Raw genomic sequence first — 14306 nt, forward strand, 5'->3', positions numbered from 1 at the left:
AACCGAACCATTGGTTATATGTTCTTCGGCTTGCTGTAGGTACCTAGCCTTGTGAGATGATAGGCGAACACTCCATGAAAAGTCCATACTTATGGCTCTAAGGTATGCTCTTGGGTCTTCATGTCACTTAATTTCTCGTACCCTAACCATGCCTTCTCAAGCAATACATTTTATCTCTTTTATGTGTATAAAAAATGTTGGGGTGAACAAATAGAGAGCTACTCTATCTGTGGAGTGTGGATGACCATGTGTCTGCTGTTGCACCATTTTGAGGCTCTAAGGTATGCTCTTGGGTCTTCATGTCACTTAATTTCTCGTACCCTAACCATGCCTTCTCAAGCAATACATTTTATCTCTTTTATGTGTATAAAAAATGTTGGGGTGAACAAATAGAGAGCTACTCTATCTGTGGAGTGTGGATGACCATGTGTCTGCTGTTGCACCATTTTGAATTTGTGCATCCATTGCCCAAAAAGAATTTCCATGGAACAAATAGATAGTGTCTGTGGTATTACGCTAATTAGTAGACGAGTGGATTAATGGTGTAAGGGTAGGAAATTGAAATCTTGGGTGAAGGAGAGAGCCACGATCCAAACAACCAGTCTAAGTGCAGAATCCTTCCCACAAACAAACTCAATCAAGAACATAGTGAAAACTCTCATCACCACCATTATTCACAAACAAACATTTATCAATGGATTACACTTAATATAATCATAATGTTTGAATACCCTGCAATTAAATTTAAAAAGGACAAAAAAACACAATTAAATTCGTAAAAGGATAAAAAAAATACATTTTGGTTTAAAATTTAATTCTTAAAAGGATAAAAAAAAATACATGTAACCAAAAAATTTTGGTTTTAGTTCGGTTCGGTTCAGTTAATAGGCAAGCAAACGGTTAACCGAACCATAACTTCGGTTCAGTTCGGTTAGTTCCAAACCTTAAACAGTTCGGTTATTCCGAACCATTTCAAAATTTCGGTTCGGTTAATATGGTTAACCGAACCATACCCACCCTAGTAGTTATTGCTACAAGTGCAAACAACTAACTTATTTTTTTTTTTTGAAATAAACAACTAACTTATTTTTTTTTTGAACTTAAACAACTAACTTATTTGTTCACTGATAATTTTACCATATACTAACTTATTTATTTATCATCGAACTTATCAACTATAAGTTATAAATTCTTTTTTTTTAAAAAAAACTATAGGTTATAAATTGGTTTATCAATATCAAAAAAACTATAGGTTATAAATTGGTTTATCAATATCAATTTGTTATCAAACAAAGTCTAAGTGTAGAAATAATTCACACCATCCCCGTGAGCTTAGCTCAGTTGGTAGAGATATTGCATATTATATGCAGGGACCAGAGTTCGAACCCCGGACACTCCACTTCACCACAATTAAATTGTGTGAGCTATAACCACTATGCTACTTGAAAAAAATAAAAAATAATTCACACCATAATGCATATCAAACTTAGAACAATAACAAGAATCTTATAAAATAAGAAATCATCATTTCAAATAAAACCATGTGATACAATCAGTGATCCTCTTTAATCTTACCACCAAAAAATACTTTCCCATGGTGGAAAACAATTTCTCATTCCCATGCTAAATGCCACCCTAGAAGTATTCATTTTTGAGACGAATACGAGGCGATATCAGCAATACGCAAAATTTAGGGTAAATATTTACAAGAATCTTTTTTAAAATTTCAAATATAATCCCATGCAACCGAGCATTCAGTTACATCCAACAACGTCTATAACCTGAACCGTTGATATGAACAACGCACACACGCGTTCATCGATCGACACTACAATCCAAATCCATATTCGATCAACGATGCACAATGACGTAAACACTCAAAAAATCTGATTGGGTAGAACACCTTTATATTCAAGTTTCGCGGCAACGCTTCTTTTCTCTATTCCCTATCTCTCTCTTTCTCTCTCTCTCTCTAAACCCTTTCTCTTGTTTTCTCTCTCCTCGCCGTGAATCGATTTAACCTACAATCAGTAACAGCCGCGGAATCACTTTCACTCTTGGATCTGTAAGCTACTAGGGTTAATTTCGAAATTCATTGCATAATTTACGTTATAATATCTTGTTAATTAATTTGATTCAATTTGTTTTATTCTCTCTCATTTTGTTTTCCTCATTTTCTTCATAATGTTGTCAAATTAAGCTCTTCGATGCTGATTCTACTTTACTCATGCTGTTATTTGTTTTTCACTGTGTTGTGTACTAGATTCGACTTTTTTAATTTTTTTTTAAAATTGATTTTGAGGTGAGTGAGGGTTATTGTTTTACGGTTTTTTTCTTGATGATTTGGGAAAATTGTTGAATCTGATGCGATTGTGAGAAGTTTTGTGGTGAAGCTGTGTAGTTTTGTTGCTGATTGATTTTATTTTATTTTTTAAAATTTTGAAGCGATTCAAATTGTTGTTTATTGTTTCAGTTTTGAAGTGTTTGAGGTGAATGGAAAAAGCACTTGATTCGACGTCTTTAATTTTTCTGTTTTTAAATTAATTTTGAGGTGAATGAGGGTTATTGTTGTGTTTTTATTTTTATTTTTTTATGATTTGATTTTTGGGAAATACGAAGAAAATTGTTGAATCTGGTGCAATTGTGAATCGAAATGTTGTTTGTTGTTTTAGATTCGAAGTGTTTGAGGTGCATCAGAAAAGTGTTATGCTGGATTTTAGTATTTAAGATTTGGAGTGGGTTTATTAATTTAACTGTTACTCATGTGTTTGCTTTTGATTTATCTACCTCTTTCTGTCGATATTATGAGTACTGTTTGTTGATGCACTTGAATCTTTGGTCTCTAGCTGTTTTTCCGTTTATGTAAGATCTATAGCATGTGTGTAACTTTTGTCATTTGAAAACGACGTTTAGCATGTGTGTAACTTTTGTCGTTTGAAGATGACATTTGATCATGACGTTTGATCGACAAATTAAACAAGACAAAGTAACACATGTTCTATTTTTATACCATATATGATGCATTTTTAAAAACAGAATAGAATGTGACACAGGGTTAAAAATATGCTGCATTTTAGTTCCACTTTTTGAAGAGAATTAATGTTAACGATTGGACTTCGCCTCTATACATACCACTGACCTAAGCCTTCATGTTAATTACATAGTATTCTTTAAGAGAAATTTATGTGTTATTTTTTATTATGCAATATTGATCAGTAGCTCACTAGCTGAATTTTAACGAAACTTATATTGCTGTTTGTGACTATTTCTTTTTGTTTCAGTATACTAAAGGATCAATGGCACCGACAAGGAAATCTAGAAGTGTGAATAAGCGGTTTAAAAATACAAATGATATTTCTCCTGAGAAAGATGGAGCTGGCTCAAGTAAAAACAAGCAACGGGTATATCTATTTGATAGCGTTTTTTGATTTCGAAACATGAAGTAACATGGTGCATAATAAAATACAGCACTGCATCCTGCATGGTATTGTATTGCAATAATAGTTTCTAAAAGAGTTTTAGTGGTAGCTCTTGGCAAATAATATTGATGTCAGTATTAGTGTAGGTCACTAGATACATTTTATTATCTTTTAAACTATGTTGCATCGGTACAGGAATTTGGCATCTGTTACATCACAATACACAAATTCAATTTTTTTAAAAGTTAAGATATTATTATGTCGATATGTATTGCATAAAATACATTAATTTATCAAAGTTTGCTACTTTACCCGATAACTTTGAAGAAAACCTGACAAGAGCCATTTATGTTTTGAGAGAGGAAATTCGGGAGAATGGACTTGGATTTGAGTCTTTCTGTTTTGGATTTTTAAAATGACATGATTTCATGGGTTTTTGGGTATTACACCAAACAAAGGATAAACCTCAAATACAAAACCAAGTGCATCATACCTGTATTTCTATTGGCTATGAATACATGGTAAAAAAATCACCAATTTGGAGTATCCATGCATCATGCATATTAATTGCTGTCCATTATAGTATGCGCTGAGCATGAACAAGATTTAATCTCCTGTTTAAACCTCACATTTTGAATCCTGTTCAATACACAGAAGAAGAAGTTGTCTAATAAATTGGGATCTCAGTGGAGCAAGGGGGAACTAGAGCGATTCTATGAAGCATACAGAAAGCATGGTAAAGATTGGAAGAAGGTGTGCTTTTGTTTTGGTGTTGTTTTCTCTCTATCTTGCTCTTTCATTTCGAAACTTGAGGACATTTTGGGTTTCTCTTTCATCTTCATATCATTACCACTACCATTTTAATTTACAATGCTTGTTATTATTCTCTTTCATATTGATTTATTTAAATTTCCAGGTGGCTGCCGCTGTACGTAATAGATCCATTGAAATGGTGGAAGCTCTTTACAATATGAATCGGGTAAATCAATACTATAGTAACTTATTTTGTAGTCTTGTCTCACGAGCCGTATTGTATGCATTATGCCTTTAGGTTTAGAAATTAGGTATTGTCTGGGTGCATGTATTTTTTTTCCTTAAGTGATTTGGCTTAGAAAAATTAGATGACACTATTGTATGCATTAATGGATATCGAGCCATCATGAACTGAATTATTAATGCTGTGTAGATCTCTTGCGTTAAGTGCCATTGAAACCATTATTTGTGATTAACAGGCATATCTATCTCTACCAGAGGGGACAGCTTCTGTTGTAGGCCTCATTGCAATGATGACAGATCATTATAATGTCCTGGTAAGGTCAACATTATTTTTTCGCTGTGGTGTAGGTCTTCCTTTTTTCCTTAACAAAATTTCTAAACAGCTTTTGGTCTGGAAATATCTTTTAGAAAAGCAAAATATTTTCATAAAGAAGGGTGAACATATTCTGTTGAGAACTAAAATTAATATGTTATCTTGTTCTTTGCCCCGATGGTCAGACCTCACTTCTGCAGTATAGTTTTTCCATCTCTATTTCCTCAGCAACTATCCTGACATTATAAATGATGTAGTTCATGCTTACACTTGGATTTACATATCTCTTATGTTTGTTGAAATGGGTTGGTTTCTGGGGAAGTTGTATTCTTCTGAATTGAGATTTACTTTTCTGTACCTGACATCGACAGGAAGAGAGTGATAGTGAAAGGGAGAGCAATGATGCACCAGGATCTCGAAAACCTGTGAAACGAAAGCGTGAAAAACTTCAGCTTAATGTCTCAAAGGATCCTGTCCAGTCTCAGTCTGTTACTTCCAGTGATGGTTGCCTCTCTCTACTGAAGAAAAGACGCATTGATGGTAAGATACATGTCGTAGTCTCACTACTCTTTTTTTTTCCTCATCAGGGAATTGGGTTTTTGGTTTGCCTTTAATTTGTGTATAGTTAGTGCTCAGTTTACTGCAGTCATGCAATACAAAAACAATGCTTAGTTGGCTGCTGTTAGTAAAGCTGCACAGTCAGTTTTTTTTGGGTACAAAGCTGCACAGTCAGTTAGTTATGGTCTAGAATATTCTAATGACAGTAATTTGCAAAGTTAGTGGCAACTATTATAATTTATTAGAGAACTTGACAGTGTAAACAGACTAACAGAGTTATTATAACCTTCAGCCTGTGTTTGTACAGCTGTTTGTACTGCAGTCATTTCAGATTAAATTCAGTATCATTTTGTTTTCAAAATTGAGATTCTCAAATTCTTTCAAACTCAGTTCTCTAATAATACCTTTTCCACCCAAAACTTCAGATTATACATTACTTTTTCAATTTAGTCTGGTATTTCACAGCGATCTTCATCATATATTAGTTGCCTTTGTCCAGATTTGTTATTGTGAACTGTTAGTTGTGCTTGTATTCCTGGTAACATATTTTTCATACTGTGTAAGATATTCTGCACTGGATTGTAGTATTGATGGCTATTCAATTAATCAGGTCTGCAGCCTCGTGCTGTTGGAAAAAGGACACCACGAGTCCCAGTTTACCACTCTCAAAAGAAAGATGATAGGGAGAATTATGTTTCGCCTAACAAAAGAAGCTTGAAGTCTACTGTTGATGGTAATGATGACGAAGTTGAACATGTAGCTTTTGCATTAAGCAGGGCTTCACAAAGAGGAGGCTCTCCCCTAGTTTCTCAGACACCACATAGGAGAGGAGAACAGAAGTTCTCTCCTGCTCAGAGCCGGGATAGAATGGTATTCAACTGTGCTGCCATTATATAGTGTTTGTTGGCTATATTTTTACTTCAAAATGAGTAAATGTTCTGAATGTGTGAATAAGTGCAATATTGATGGCTATATTATTACTTGCTTATGTTTGATATATATATTTTTTATTTTTTTTGTAATTTTTCAACTAGCGCCAAATGTCAGAGACAGCTCGTGCCAAGTTTCTCGATGCTTCTGTGGATGGAGAGTTTTTGGAAGGTAGTCTTGAAAGCAGGGGAGCTGAAAATGGAGAATATGTTAGAGATACTAGTTCCTTGATGGATATGGAAGGAACGAGCACTGCTGGAGTTCCTAAGGGAGGAAAATTTTACAGAAAGAAAGAAAGAGTGGAAAATGTTGGAAATTATCAGCTTGATGACGGAGGAGAAGCATGCAGCGGCACTGAAGAAGGACTAAGTTTTAATTCTTTGAAGGAAAATAATATGGAGGTAACTAACGAAAAGCTTGAGCAATTCTCCCCAACAAGTCAGCGGAAAAGAAACAAAAAACTCCTCTTTGGAGGTAATTCTGTCAATAGGGATGTCTTTGGAGGTAATTCCTTTTCCTGCCTTAACCTTAGGCCATAATTAATGTAATAATGGTTTGACTTTTGCAAAAAAATAATCTTTCATTTACTTTCACATCTCTCTTAATTGATATTATTCTATTACTTTATAAACAGATGAAATCCACGCCTTGGATGCTTTGCAAACTTTGGCCGATCTATCTCTAATGATGCCGTCTTCTGAAGTAGAATCTGGTAAGAATAAATTTTTTGATATATTTTACTGTGTCTTAGAATTGGGGTTGGGTCTAACACAACCCTACAAAACCACTTATAAACACATTTTCATGCCATATCTTATCCAAAACGGGACCTCTCAACACACACACACACGCACACACACACACACACACACACACACAAAACTAGACATCTGGAGTGTGGGCCGATAGGGAGTGGCTCAGTGGATGTTGGATAGGGCTCTAATACCATCTTTGATTTTGGGTTGTGCTTAACACTACCCTACAAAGCCGGCTTGCAATGCGAGGACTGTCCACCACTTATAAACACATTTTCATGCCATATCTTATCCAAAACGGGACCTCTCAACACACACACACGCACACACATACACACACACCCCCCAAAACTAAACCTCTCAATGCGAGGACTGTCCACCACTTATAAACACATTTTCATGCCATATCTTATCCAAAACGGGACCTCTCAACACACACACACGCACACGCACACGCACACACACACCCCCCAAAACTAGACATCTGGAGTGTGGGCTGATAGGGAGTGGCTCAGTGGATGTTGGATAGGGCTCTAATACCATCTTTGATTTTGGGTTGTGCTTAACACTACCCTACAAAGCCAGCTTGTAAGGTGAGAAGTTTCCACCACTTATAAACACATCATCAAGCCACATCTCATCCAATATGGGACTTCTCAACATAACTGTAGGTTTTGTCAAAAAAAAAAAAACATAACTGTAGGTGAGACACAAATACAGAGAGAGGGGGGAGAGGGAGAGAGAGAGAGAGAGAGAGAAAGCAATAACAGTCAAAATTCTTTTAATTGATTATTCAACTTTTCCTTGCCCGTCTAGAATCACGTCTCCAGTTGAAGGGAGAAAGAATGATGGTTGATAAAGATGATAAGTCTGCTTTACCCGAATCAACATCAACAAGCCATAGGAGAAATAAAGTTAAAATTCGTGCGGTCGACACTTCAACGTCCAAAAAATCTAAACTCAAGGATATAGCAAATGATACCAATGCTCTCTCTGAATCAAAAGAACAGCTTCCATTTGCTGATAAGATATGGAAGAGAAAGCAAAAGTCCACTGTGTCAAAGGCAAGTATAGTTTATTCCCTAATTGTTATATCCCGCACATTTTGTGTTGTGTTTGGTCTGCTTATTATTTCTCAAAAGTAATATTTCTTTTACTCAACAAGCATTTCTCTTGCAATGAATACTTGTTTATTGATACAAAAAAAAAAAAATAGAGGACAGAATTTTACAAACTAGAACAGAAACTACATCATTAGGTATACAAACTAGTATTAGAAGATGATATGAAAATAATTTAAATATCTTTCTCGATATTAGAATATCATTGATTATCTCTTAGGATTAGTCTTCCTATTTCTTAGTTATTATTATCATGATTTATTTCCCTATATTATTAGAATCAGGAGTCTCTTATTAGTGGGAATTTTTCCCACTGTAAGAATTTTCAAGGAGATTATGGGGTGGATGCATAGGTTCCATGCTTATATATGCAACGCCACAGCCATCACCTACATTTTGTGGAAACAGTAGTTTGTTCCTAAAATACTGTAAATCTTAGTTACAGAGTGTTTGGGCGCACATTCGTTAAGTGGTTATAATTGACCATTGTGATTTGTTGATATAGGTATATAGTTTGTCCTTTGTTGTTGGTTGAACCACATTCGGTTCCCTGTCTCTCTTCGCTCTATTCTTTGATCATTTACTGTTTATGTTAAACTCAAGAGTTCAAACACAATTAGGATTCTGATTGTAATTCATCATTATTTCTCAAGCAATTCAAATCACCTTATTCAACTACATTATATAGTATGTGTCCAAATGTCGTTATCTTCTCATTTTCGATATATTTGGAGTGTAGTTATAAGTTATTACATACTTATTAAAGCTGTTTCACGTTCTCTGTAGGCTGTAGATGATGAGAAAAAAACGGTGATTAAAGGAAAATACACCGATCAAGTTTTTGCCTCACCAAAACAAATAAAGACGGTCAAACCTTCTGAGGTTTTACTGCGTGCTGATCAGAAAGGTTTAGCAGTATCAACTTCTGAAATTCCACTTTTAAGTGAAGTTAGTTCACCAACTAAACAAAGAAGTAGACGCAAGATGATTTTTCAGAGACCATCCATGCGTAAAGAGAAGTCTTATGAGAATGTATTGAAAAGTCAACCTAATAAGCACTCTACCCAAAAGGTTCAAGCTTTTTCATAATTCAATTTGACTCTGCATTCTAAAGCTTTGAGGGGATTCAAGGTTTCTTATTTTTTGAAAGTATTATAATTTTCTTTGTAACTTGCAGGAAAAGCTTTCTAGCTGTTTGTCATCTTATTTGGTTCGCAGATGGTTTACTTTTGAATGGTTTTATAGTGCACTTGATTATCCATGGTTTGCCAAAAGAGAATTTGTGGAGTACTTAAATCATGTTGGACTAGGGAATATCCCAAGGCTAACTCGTGTTGAGTGGAGTGTCATAAAAAGGTTCAAAATTCAATTGTAGTTGCTATAATTTTCTGCTTAACCATGTGAATGTTAAAGTATGTGATTGTAAAGGACCTACTTGACATTGCAGTGCTGTACTTGTTTCTGCAGTTCCCTTGGCAAACCACGCAGGTTTTCGGAACACTTTTTACATGAAGAAAGACAAAAACTTGAACAGTATCGAGAATCAGTGAGGAAACATTATTCTGAGCTGCGGACTGGTATAAGAGATGGACTTCCAACAGATTTGGCAAGACCATTATATGTTGGACAACGTGTAATTGCCATTCACCCCAAAACAAGAGAGATTCATGATGGTAGCGTGCTTACAGTTGACCATGACAAGTGCAGAATTCAGTTCGATCGTCCCCAGTTAGGAGTTGAATTCATCACGGTATTATGATTTATTATATGGCATTTTTTGAATATTTTTTTAGCAATTCTTCAAGATGTAGTTTAAAACCTATGATCAAAATCAGCTCCATTAACATATATATACAATCTTTACATGTCACATGCTTAATATTGTAATTTACATGTCACATGCTTAATATTGTAATAATAGTAAACAATAAGAAGTGGTGCCTTGTGCTATTCTTCTATGCACGGTATCCAGAGAAAGGTCTGACCCATTCTTGGTTTATAGTAGCTGGCATTACCTTGCATTTGCTAGAGGTTAATTCCAACACTCTAATCTGTGGCCTCTTGGTTACTCGTTAGAAACTCAAAGCATTGTGTCACGGTTTCCTTTCCTCATTTTTTTTGTCTCATTTAATGCAATTTCTTTGATAAACGACCTTTATATGCAACATACTAAAAACAAACAATCTAAAGCTTTAAATATTTTTTCTTTTAATTGAAGAAAATTAGCATGGTATTTTTAAAATTTGATAACAATTTCCATATTTTCTTGCTTTTGATGAGTGGGGTTTTTTGTTCAGGACATTGATTGCATGCCTTTGAATCCATTAGATAATATGCCCGAAGCTTTGAGGAGGCAGATTGGTGCCAGAAAAGCCTCTTTTACGAGTATAGAACCACATATTAATGGAAATTCAAGTTTTGGGGGATGTGAAATGCATGCTTCACCTGTGAAGGTACGCCCCTCTTCAAGTGCTTTAGTTAAGCAAGGAAAGGTTAGATTGCTAACAATTATCAAAATGTTTTTAATATTATGCCACAGAATTTCGTTTTGGTGCTTATGCTTTTATTTTAAAATAACCTATACATTGTAGTTACTATTTTTAATTACTGACTAAGTTTTGTTCCTTTCCTTTTGCCTAATGGACAAGCCTTGACATACATTTTCATTGTTTTGCACTGCTATGATTAACTGGATGAATTTAACTACCCAATCAAGTTATCTGACTTCCTAAGGCTTTGTTTGGGAGTTTGGAGGGGAATGAATAAGAGGCTTAGAGGATTAAGTAGGAGGAAAGGGGAAGGGAGAGTAATCCCCCCACCTTTTGTGGAGGTTTCTTTTTCTTCATTGGATCAAAACCCTCCAATATGGAGGATCTCAAAAAATACATTAAGGGATGACTTTGGAGAGTTTTGGAGGGTTTTGATTTAATTTTCAAATCCTTCCCGTCTTTGCAATACTCTCAAATGAAAGAAAATCATAGATATTCTCTTCCCATCCTCCCCCAAAACACTATTCTAAATAAGGTGACACAGTGAAAGATTTCCCTTCATTTCTATGCATCCTTTTGCTTCTAAAGCCCTTTCCCTCCTGACTTCCAAATAAAGACTAAAGAAATGCATTAAAGGTCTAGTAGTGGTTCTCTTGAATCTTCCATCGCTTTCACATGGTTTATTAATCCTAATTTTCACTGTCATGGCAATGTTAATGACGATACATAAATATATTAGGTTTTCTACAAATAATTCTAATTACATAATTTCTTTAAAATTTTCAGGTGGATGCTAACCACGTCACTTCCCAGGCCAATATTGGTAACCTCTGTGCTCAAGCTGCCTCTGCTCAACCGTGTAAAGTGATGCAACATCAATCTAAAGAAGCTGATATACATGCACTTTCTGAATTAAAGCGTGCTCTAGATAAAAAGGTTCTTTCTTTACATTTTATACACATGCACTTTCTGAATTAGATCATGCTCTAGATAAAAAGGTTTTTTCCTTACATTTTATCCTCCCAAATTAATACTTTTTTATGCAGTTCTTTTGGAAAATGTTTTACTTTCCGTTTTCATTTACCCTTTTCATCTTGATGATTTCTAAATCTTAATGGGATTTATCTATCTTTATTTGTAAATTTTCCTTGGTTAGATATGGCCTTGTTCTTACTTTTTCCAGCTGCTCTTACAGGATACACTATTAGCAGAGCTTCGAAATGCTAATAATGGCATATTGGAAAACCAAAATGGCATAGAATGTTTAAAAGATTCTGAAGGTTTCAAGAAGCATTATGCCACGGTACTTGTAGAGCTAAAGGAAGCCAGTGGACAGGCATGTGGCTTCCTTTGATTATTAATGTCATTACAACATTCTGCAGTAACCTTGAAGCAACATTTGATTGGGTTATATTTTACAGGTTTCTGATACCATGCTTCAATTGAGGCAACGCAATACCTATACGGAAACCTCTCTGCCACCATGGATGAAGCCCAAAGCAAATTTTGATGGCCATGATGACCTTCCTAGTATGTCGGATAGTTCTATGACACAAGAGTCTAGGTCAACTGTCATTGAAATCATTAAAGGATCCAGGCTACAGGCACATGCAATGCTGGATGCTGCATTTCAGGTATGGATGCTCTGTGGATCTTATGCCCCTCCGGTTTTGCAGTCAGTCATTATGACTTATACATAAATGGTCTTTTCACATCTTGTTTCCTCCCTATTTCGGTGACCTGGGAGCATTTTTCTGTTCTTTTATCCTAGCAAATTATTCTCATTGTTCATGATCCGGTATTTACTTATTATCATGAGCACTGATGCTTGTTTGTTTAGTTGCAAAGCTTAGAACGGTCGCAGTAGACATAGAGCTCTAGCTGTAGTGTGTCGCATTACTCCTTGAACACCATGCAATTATGTCCAGCTAAAGAACCTTTGACATATTTTTATGCTATAAATCAGGCATGGTCTCAAGCTACAAAGGAAGGTAAAGATGCTATTACGAAGATTGGGCAGGCATTGGATTCTATTGATTATCAGCAGTTGTCCACCAAGTACAGGTTGCCTGTGATAAGGTCTCAAGATCAAGTGAATGGCAGTTATTATCATGCTAATCAGTCGACTTGCAGAGCATCAGAGCCTTTACTTAACGATGCATCTGGTCCGAAACTGCACAAAGATTCTGACGAAGTTGAGATTGAAATACCATTTGAGCTCATCACTTCATGTGTGGCTACATTAACCATGATTCAGGTAATTAAAGACATGTCAAACTTGGCCTATTTCACAACTTCCCATTCGATTGTAAAGTTAATGTTTTCCTTGGCATACTCTTCAAAAAGAGTTTTGAACAGCACATCTTTGGGGGCGTGCACCTATTTTAAATGGTGAACTGGTGCATCATGATACTGATGAAAATAAGAATTTTTTTAGTGACGTTTTTGTCCTCTTCCCCATTCTTGAATATACATCATATATTGGTATGCATTGTTGAATCAATCTTGCTTTCCAAAATTAATCTTTTTATTGTTTAACTTGCAGAGTTGTACTGAACGGCAATACCCTCCAGCTGATGTGGCTCAGATATTAGATTCTGCCGTTACCAGCCTGCAACCGTGCGATACTCGAAACCTTCCTATTTACAGAGAAATTCAAATGTGCATGGGAAGAATAAAGACCCAGATTTTAGCTCTCATCCCTACTTAGAATTATATCTTCTCTCCAGAATTTTTAGTTGTATAGAGGATGCTAAACCATTTAGTTTGTATCACATAGGTGCTCCTTGCCCCTTACTTAATCTGTAATTTTTTATTAAAAAATTAAGTATTTAATATGTTAAAAACCCAAAAGCTGTTGATTAATAACGGCAATATTAAGGGCTTGTAGAATCCAAGAGCTACTGAATAGGAGCTGGCACATACCGGTTATCTATCTACCCTTTGTGTGAAGGCTACATAATTGTTGATTGACTAGCAAACTTTAGCTGTCTTACCATCAATTCGTGAAATTTTCTTGTTTTGGATTTCCTTTCTAAAGAGCTGCATAGTCTCCTCTTTGATGACATTATTAATGTCTAGGAAGGGTGCATTTAGGTGTTTTTTTTTTTTTTTTAATTCAACTTTTGCCCTTTTTGTAACAAAAAAATATATCTAATGTTACTTTTATTCTATTTATTTTTAAAGTCTTTGGGTCACTCATGTTTGCATATTTGATTTTACAATGCCATTTTGCTTTGTCATTATGGAACTTGGTTTTGCTCTATAATCAATATTAATAGTAACTTAAACTCAATTAAGTATGTTTTAGATGTTAGTAATAAAGGTTGAAGCCTTCAGCTCAAAATTGTCATCATTGCAACTATTCTTAAAATTGTCGATGTGATCTGGATCAACGTGAATAACCAAATATTCAATGACATGAGCCAAATATTCTTAGGTGGAATGGTGTTCCTTCTATTATAAGGAAAGACTTTTAATTAAAAATAGACTTGGTCTTCCCTGTTTTAAGTTTTGTTAGATCATTTTGAGGGTTTTGGTTAGTGTTCCCCTCTTTTATTTTCCTTTTTTTCTTATTATATTATTGTGACGACTTATTATTTTTTTTTTTTTTTTGAGGGAAAGTGATGACTTATCTTGTTAGGCACATTTTTTGTTTAATTTTTCTTAAAGAATAAAGTTGATGTCATATTTTTGTAGAAGTTTTTAATGTTTAACATGCCAAT

General features: G+C 35.0%; 1 protein-coding gene across 4 annotated transcripts; it reads left to right on the forward strand.

Moving 5' to 3' along the window:
- Window positions 1–1941: 1941 nt before the first annotated feature.
- Window positions 1942–13778, forward strand: LOC146957237 (protein ALWAYS EARLY 2-like). 4 transcript variants are annotated; one of them, XM_085734888.1, is made up of 19 exons: window positions 1942–2065; window positions 3282–3401; window positions 4074–4172; window positions 4336–4398; window positions 4652–4729; window positions 5100–5268; window positions 5897–6156; window positions 6321–6720; window positions 6851–6928; window positions 7788–8035; window positions 8879–9163; window positions 9270–9448; window positions 9560–9842; window positions 10390–10545; window positions 11368–11517; window positions 11777–11917; window positions 12003–12215; window positions 12548–12838; window positions 13127–13778. In XM_085734888.1, the coding sequence occupies exons 2-19, from the start codon at window positions 3297–3299 to the stop codon at window positions 13289–13291; spliced, it is 3363 nt and encodes a 1120-aa protein (XP_085591014.1). In that variant the 5' UTR covers window positions 1942–2065; window positions 3282–3296; the 3' UTR covers window positions 13292–13778. The 4 variants fall into 4 exon arrangements, with proteins under 4 accessions (XP_085591014.1, XP_085591029.1, XP_085591019.1 ...); XM_085734903.1 differs by having other exon boundaries at window positions 11777–11884; XM_085734893.1 differs by lacking the exon at window positions 1942–2065 and adding an exon at window positions 2479–2551.
- The last annotated feature ends 528 nt before the right edge of the window (window positions 13779–14306 follow it).

Source organism: Medicago sativa, chromosome 1, assembly GCF_051527215.1.
Source record: "Medicago sativa cultivar Bolivia chromosome 1, Bolivia_mono, whole genome shotgun sequence".
Lineage (NCBI taxonomy): Eukaryota > Viridiplantae > Streptophyta > Magnoliopsida > Fabales > Fabaceae > Medicago > Medicago sativa.

Bases quoted from the DNA above. Each gene is read 5' to 3' on its own strand.
- LOC146957237 (XM_085734888.1), top strand. From the start codon at position 3,297: ATGGCACCGACAAGGAAATCTAGAAGTGTGAATAAGCGGTTTAAAAAT. The intron at 4,399-4,651 runs GTAAATCAATAC...TGTGATTAACAG, and splicing joins CTCTTTACAATATGAATCGG to GCATATCTATCTCTACCAGA. The intron at 11,918-12,002 runs GCATGTGGCTTC...TATATTTTACAG, and splicing joins TAAAGGAAGCCAGTGGACAG to GTTTCTGATACCATGCTTCA.